This window comes from Echeneis naucrates, chromosome 17 (genome assembly GCF_900963305.1).
Source record: "Echeneis naucrates chromosome 17, fEcheNa1.1, whole genome shotgun sequence".
Taxonomy (NCBI): domain Eukaryota; kingdom Metazoa; phylum Chordata; class Actinopteri; order Carangiformes; family Echeneidae; genus Echeneis; species Echeneis naucrates.
In genome coordinates, this window is record NC_042527.1 from 12244495 (window position 1) to 12252168 (window position 7674).

Genomic DNA, 7674 nt, shown 5'->3' on the forward strand with positions numbered 1-7674 from the left:
CCGTCGCTCCACTTTTCAGACAGGAGCCTTTTTGTTTGTGTGTGTGTGTGTGTGTGTGTGTGTGTGTGTGTGTGTGTCTCGACGGAAAACAACATGACAGACGTCGCCTTGCAGTCCGGTGGGAGACGCGGCGGGATTGTGGTAAACAAACACGGAGGTCCAGAGTGTGCAGAAAAAAGTTGTGCGACTCGGCTCCTTATAGATCCGTTCACTGTAGAGTCGCGGGATCTCAGTTTAATCTGCTGCAAAACGAAAAGTTTGCAATTTAGTGAGAAACTCGTTTCCGGTGGTGTTCGTAATGTGTTTGTTTCTGTTTCCCCTGTCAGATTGAGGATGACTGGCCGGGCTACAGTTTAGACCTTTTCAACTATCCGGCTCACTATTCCGGAGACTTAGACTGTGTCATCGTCCCACATGGCGTGATCATGGACAGGTAAAGCACCCAGCAAAGGCCTGATTTCCTGTCATCAAGTCCTGTCTGAGCTCTAAAAGAGCAGTTTCTTTCTGCAGATTGGAGGGATACTGGGAAATATTTTGCCGATGTTGAGTAATTAAAGTAAAAGGTTTTCAAAATGATTGATGTAAAGCTGAAAGAAATCCGCAAAGCACGCACTTATCACACAATATATAATCTAATTTTGATAGAAATCTACTGAAATGTGAATATGGGAATCTGAATAGACAACAGTGGCTTAAGATGGAGCACTGTCAGCCCTGTGATAACACTGAAATCAATATAAACCATCAAAACTGCAACCTTTGAGCAGATCTTTGCCAAATCACGTGTAATAAAGTCAGATTTTGAAGCAATGGACTAATAAACACTGAAATGTGAAGAATCAAATTCTTCAGAAAAAGGGACAGATAACTGCCTTCATTAATCTGTTGATTATTTTCTGATTAAATCATTAGTTTTCACTACAAAATGTCAGAAAATATTCATTGAGTCGAGAACAAAGGCACAGAAAAGTCTTATATTGTGCAATTGTGTATGGATTAAAGTTAAATTATCATACACCTTATTATGGCACCGTAATAATATATGTGGGTATTTTAATTATAGGGCAAATGAGCAGGAATGAAACCGCTTTTACCTTCCAGGACATAAAGAGGAAATGAACATTGTTTGCAGGACAGAACGCATTGCTCGAAACATCATGGATGACTTGGGGGACCATGACATCGTGGTGCTCTGCGTGCTCAAAGGAGGATACCAGTTCTGTGCTGACCTGGTGGACAGGATCAAGGCTCTTAGTCGCAACTCCAATTGCACCATCCCCATGAGGGTTCACTTCATCCGCCTCAAGAGCTACCTGGTGAGCTTATGTTATGTGTGCTGGACTTTATACACCGTTATCTTGGTGTCCCACCTCGAAGTGGGACCTTTATATCGTTGCCTTTTTGTTTGTTTATTTATTTTTTTAGCTGTGTTAAAGTAGGAAACGCTTTTTTGAAACTGTGAAGTCCACATGTTGCTGTGCTTTATATTCTTCACTTACATCACTGCATCTTTGTTTTAAAGAAAGTTTTTTTGTTGGATTCTTATTTTGCCAGAATGACCAATCAACAGAGGATCTTCACATACTTGGAGCAGAGGACATGTCTTTTTTAGCTGGAAAGGTAATGATTTACCATTTGCATCATTTGAAGCAGCTCTTTTAATGAAGAACATAGTAGTACATACACAAATTGCAAAGAGACGGTGGACACTGATAGATGGGAACCTCAAGAGGGCAGCGTTCCCTCTAGTGTGCTTTCTTGCTCTCCATCCTGAGGAAATGGATCAGGGCTTCTGTAAAGGAGATCAAAGATGGCAGTTTCTGAGAAACGCAGTGGTGATCAGATACCAAATGTTGTAATGTAATTGTTTTTAAGGCTTTTCTCCTCTTATCTCAGTAGAGGCTGAACTGAAAATTTTCCGAGTTGCTATCAGAGTACATCATGGTGATGACACTGGTATAGTTGTCTCAGGCTCACTGTTCATCTGCTTGTCTTATACATGATAAGACAAGCAGATGAACAAAACATTGACAATGAAGTGCAAAATCAGCCGAGCATGATTTCCCAAAGGCTCATGATGAAAGTGAGGATTATTTTCATTTTTCTTCATCTGCTAATTATTTTGTGCTTTCTAAGATAGAGAATAATTTAGTGCAGGGACAGTAAATGTTGAAACTCCTGAAAAATGCCAGTCAAATCATCCTGTTGACCCAGGATGATGAAATTAAATTGTCAGTTTTGTTTGATTAACTACTCAGTACCCAAAGACCTTAACTTTAATGTTACAAAAAAAAAAGAGAAACGTTAGAGATTGCTATGATTTGAGACACTGTACCCGGAGAATGCGCTCTGACTTGAAAAAAGCCCACATTTAGAATTAACCAGGTGTCCAAATAATCAATTTGTTTATTTCTTATTTACAAAAAAGCAGCCTAACTATCACCTACGACTAGGTTGTGCAATTTAACATTAGATGACGATTGCAGTCCATGTGGGTCGCCAGTTCCTCCAGATCACATTCAGCAATAATGAAAAGCTTCATCTGGGAGAGTGGTGGATATTTGCAGCGCTTTCTCTCCATACATGCGTATTATCTCCATGTCTGCCCACAGCGATGCATTACTTAACTTCTACAAAAATCACAAGTCGATGAGTGTAACTGTTAGTAATATAAAGTAGCTCTGCTTCCATAAAAAAAAAGTACACACACACACACACACTCTCTCTCTCTCACTCTCTCTAATATGCCCTGTAGCCAGGCGTGGCATGCATGAAACATGAATAGGATATGAGGTAGTAAGGTTGAGTCATTGCCGGCTGCCTTGCTCTCAGTATTTTGAGTGTGTTTGTCAAATCCCTGCGCTCTCCATGACGTACAACTAAATTTAGTCGCCTCCTTGTAGATAAATGTGATGTTTTGCTGGAAGAAGTGATCTAATTGTGACAAGGAAGCTATTACATAATTCATGGTAAACCTTTGCCAGACAATAGCTTCCTCTTTCTTGTGCTTCAATTTATAGCAAATTAATTTATTTATTGGATTTCCCTTCACTCCAAATGCATGTGTGAGAATAAAGGGACCAAAACAGAGAATGGCCTCATTCTTAACTGAATACTTTCTTTGAAAAGTAAAGTTCGTATAATTACATGGCAGTTATTTATTGATTTTTATCTTGGCCTATCTAAATCTAAATGAAGATTAGATTGGGACTCCTCTTAAAAATAGTACCCAGTTGTCTCCTGTTGATTTGACAAACATTTGCAGAATTTCAGCTATTTTTGTGAGACGTTCAGCACTGGAATGAAGGAACACAGATTTCCACCCAGCATGAGGCTGACATTTTTCTGCTCTGTTCATTTCCTCACATGATCGCTGAATTCTTAAAATGCATTAGAAGCCTTACTGATACAGCTCTTGCTAATTTAATATATGTAGCTGGGTATGTCTCAGTTGTTAGGCAGTGTTTCGTGACTTCTCTCTTTTTCATTTTTATATACAACTATTGCAACAAATCCTTGCAGTACATGTTTTTAATATACATTGTTGCTGTTTAGTTGCTAAAGTATACAGTTTTTTGATATGTGCATGTAGTTGAAGACTATACAAGACATTGAAGCCTTGTTATCTGTTTCTAGACAAGAATAATGATTTTCTTTTCCCTTCGCTTCCTTCTCCAACATTACTCTCATAAGAACGTACTCATTGTGGAGGTGAGTCAAACATGTTTTTGCCTCTATTTTCCTTCTTCTTTACCAAATGTGCCTATTATATTTCTTGCCATGGTTGCCTATCCAGGTCAGGAAGAGCCATTTAAAGTTTTTCATTTTTCCTCTTGAGGACCTGAGTTCAACATGAAGAAACTTAATTGGCTGACCTATATTTGGGAAATAAGAGAGCTTTTTCTTCCAATATGGTCATGGGCTGTTGTGGGAATAGGTGCGCTAGGGCAAAAATGACATTTACAGGAAAGGAAATTGGTCGGTGAGTAACAAGTACTTGGCGTATTTAGTATTGCATGATCTAATATTTTGAAACTCCACTCATTGGTCAATGCCAAATGATTTGGGAGTGTGAATTTACAGTCATTTGTTGACAGTGATTACTGTTGCAATAAGTAAAGGATTATTGAATCTTTGATACTTTATTCAGTATCAAAGATGTGATAGTCACAAGTGTTTTTTTGTGTAAGGATTGAATAGTAGCTGTTTTACATTACAGTAAAATAAACCCCTAATATATTTTTTAGACCATTCATAACCAATTACTACAGAAGAATGTTTACTGTAAACGTGAAAGGACGAACCTACATCTATATGACAAACCTTTTTACTATAGTTTCACTTTTCTTGTACTTCTTGGAAGAAGTCAATTTCTGTAAAACTTCACATTGGTTTTCAATTCCCTTTTTCAGTTTAAGTATTTTTTGTGAATGCTCCATGCTGTTATGTAATATAAGTGCAGTGTGACCAACTTCTTACAGTTTGACTTTTTTTTCCTCCCCTAATTGACATTCCCTTGTTTTTTCAGTCCAGTTATTCTTTCTTTCCTCTATAGGCCATTGTAGGCACGGGGAAGACAATGAAAACTCTTCTGAAGCATGTTGAGGCCTTCAAGCCCAAAATGATCAAAGTAGCAGGGTAAGTTACGGCCATAAATGCATCAGAACAAAACCAGCCCAGTTCTTCTGCTTTGTGAATCACTGCATTTCCACTTTCAGTCTAGACAGAAGAAGGGAGACAAAGAGAGAATAAGCAACACAGGCGTCGGATGCAATTGGTTTAAAATGAATGCTGCCCCTTGACCTAACACAACAAGTAGGATACCATTATAATAACATCTGCTTGTGTTTTCCCCAGATTGCTTGTGAAGAGAGTGTCACAAAACTCAGCCTGCCTTCCTGACTGTATGTGCTTGAGTAGTTTATGAGTCAGGAGTTCATTCACATTTAAAACAATTGTTGCAGCTTGTTAGTCAATGAGTCAGTGGGCTGGGGAAAAAAGGTTATAATTAATTTTTTGCTTTGTCTTTGACTTCAGATGTCGGCTTTGAGATACCCAACCGTTTCGTGGTTGGATATGCTTTAGACTACAATGAGTATTTTAGAGACCTCAATGTAAGTCAGTGCTCTTAAGATTTTAGACAACAGCGACTTAAAGTTAATACCTTCCATTTTGACTGACTTATTTTTTTTTTCTCTCCATTTTAGCATATCTGTGTGATTAGCGAAAGTGGAAAGATGAAATACAAGATTTAAAGAGAGGCCTGCACGAGACTGTGTGACTGTCACACAGATGTCGTCTCACAGCAAGCCTGAGCATTTTCCCATAGAAGCACCTACAGCTGCTATCGCTGACATTTGATCTCAAACAACCCTGTTTTGTCATAAAATTATCAGGTTAAGACAAATATTTTAACAAAGTGTGTGTCTCACCATGGTTCCAAGGTGCAAACTAATGTTTAGGGTTCACAACACTTATTTACATGTAATAATTTTATTTCCATGGTACTAATGCATTTGTTTCCAATGCAAAATCTGGGAGTCTTACTTATTTTTTATGCGACGTAAAAGGCTCATTAAACTTGACCCGTATAAATGTGAAAGATTTAGGTCACTGTGTGATGAGTTAACAGAGGAAACAAAATACTATAGTCATGTCAAATGAAAGAATTAGTTGTTTTTTTTAGTGAGTTAGATATAATTTTATATTGTCCTAACAGTGACTTCTTGTTGTTTCATTAGGAAGGTCTCCTGCCGTCACTCATAATGCTCAGGGGCAAACAATAGTTCGCTAAACACAAAGTGCATTAACTACATCTGTCTTTCTAATAGTTGATGTGTGTTCTTTTCAGTTTTTAATTTAACACACAATATTTTTTTTAACATTTACGTGTTCTAGAATTGAGATCTATCAATAAATTGTTCTGATATTTTGATTGATGATGATGATGATGATTTTTGTTTTTTCTTTTTTTTCTCACACCTGTGTCATTAAAAGCAGGGCTCTGAGTCATTGAAGAATGTTCAATAGAGCATTTTAATCTTTTCTATTTATGTGCAGCATGTTTTATAGTATTACTGGCTATTATATTGCTAGGATTTAACATTGACAGAAAACTGGCTTCTCAACTGTTTGTCAAAAAGTCTTTTCTTACCTGGTTTATAATTGTTTCCATTTGAATTTAAGGCCAAAGCCACATCCTGAAACATCAGGTCATCCACACCATTGTGGGGATGAACAACAACTTGGTAATGTTCAGTAAAGGGAACAAAAAGAGTTTGTTGTGTTAAGCTCTCTATGCTCTATACACCTGACATCATTGACTCTGAGTTGCTGCTGTTCAAAGCGAAGCAGTTTTTCTCTTGGCTCTGAAGTCTGCTGGGGATCGCAGTGGGTTCACTCTCCAAGAATAATTTCACTTTAGTCAATATTTTATGACAGCCGAAGAAGATGTATTAAGATCATTTAACAAAGCAACCCACAATAGTGCAATATTCCATGATAGAGACCTACATTTGAATTCCTTTGATTAAAAGTACACAAGTATCAAAAGTGATCATTGGCTATTAAGTAAAATAGATAGATACTTTTATTTATCCAGAGGGAAATTAAACAATCTGTTTCTCACATACATCATTCACACAAGGAGACAGTGAGGCATAAAGGCACAAATATGCAATGAAGACGAAATAGTGAAAAATGGCATGAATAGTGAAAAGAAAGTTGCAACAAGAAAATGGCCTTTCAATGTGATAATGTGAAAAAAAAAATAGTTGTGGCTATTAAGGGAGGAGCAATTTCAAATACTACTTTAATATTTTATAAGCCTGATATGTTTTGTGTTTGGAATTTAAACTTAGTAAGTAAATAGTAACTACAACTAAAGTAGCAGAAATAGAAATATAGCAGAGGTATCAGAGAATATTATATAAAGGTACAGTAGTTAGATGTAGGCTGTTGGCTTTATTTTTCCATGCTTTTATCCACAGTAGAGCCCCTGAAAGTGGAACTGGCAGGACAGGACAGCTTTGTTAAAGTCTCCTCCCTAAACTGACCCCTGCAACAAAAGCTGCCAATCCTGAGAACAGGTGGCCCCTTATGTTGGAGAGGAATAAAGGGGACATTTGTGGGGGCCCTGACAATGTGAGCACTTATCTTAGACTCCTGCCCCAGCGTGCCTCATGCTGCCTGGGTAGTACAGGTGTGTCGGCGTTCGGTGTTTCATTGGATCGATCTGCTCTGATGAGTTTACAATAGCAGCAGATGAAAGCATACACGACTATAAGCCTTGCAGTGTGTGTGTGTGTGTGTGTGTGTGTGTGAACTCGCATTCCTCATTCGCCGCCGTCCACACGCCAGCCCCGCTCGACCTCACACTGAACCAGGACATGTGACCTCGATTTGGGGTTGTTGAGTTTAAAAAAACAAACAAAACGAAAGTAAAACGAAAGAAGGGCTTTTAAAATTGTAAACAACACTGAACAATCTCTTTCACTCCTCCTGAGGCCCGGGATCCCAAAGCGTTAGACATTAAAGATGCCACCTTTTCACCAGAGCAGCAGCAGCTTTTTGTAAGCTGCCAGCTGATTGGTCCCGTCAAATACTACGTTGCTTCTGATTGGCTGAGAGTGTGCTGTTGCCTGAAGGTGGACTCCCAGAGAGTCAGGAACGCTG

The 7674-nt window shown here is 38.3% G+C and overlaps 1 protein-coding gene across 3 annotated transcripts; it reads left to right on the forward strand.

Moving 5' to 3' along the window:
• Positions 1 to 5939, forward strand: LOC115058303 (phosphoribosyltransferase domain-containing protein 1-like). 3 transcript variants are annotated; one of them, XM_029525634.1, is made up of 9 exons: positions 1 to 141; positions 327 to 433; positions 1133 to 1316; positions 1555 to 1620; positions 3694 to 3711; positions 4556 to 4638; positions 4724 to 4815; positions 5038 to 5114; positions 5208 to 5269. In XM_029525634.1, the coding sequence occupies exons 1-7, from the start codon at positions 94 to 96 to the stop codon at positions 4800 to 4802; spliced, it is 585 nt and encodes a 194-aa protein (XP_029381494.1). In that variant the 5' UTR covers positions 1 to 93; the 3' UTR covers positions 4803 to 4815; positions 5038 to 5114; positions 5208 to 5269. The 3 variants fall into 3 exon arrangements, with proteins under 3 accessions (XP_029381494.1, XP_029381495.1, XP_029381496.1); XM_029525635.1 differs by lacking the exon at positions 4724 to 4815 and having other exon boundaries at positions 4858 to 5114; positions 5208 to 5939; XM_029525636.1 differs by lacking the exon at positions 5208 to 5269 and having other exon boundaries at positions 4719 to 4815.
• Positions 5940 to 7674: the final 1735 nt, after the last annotated feature.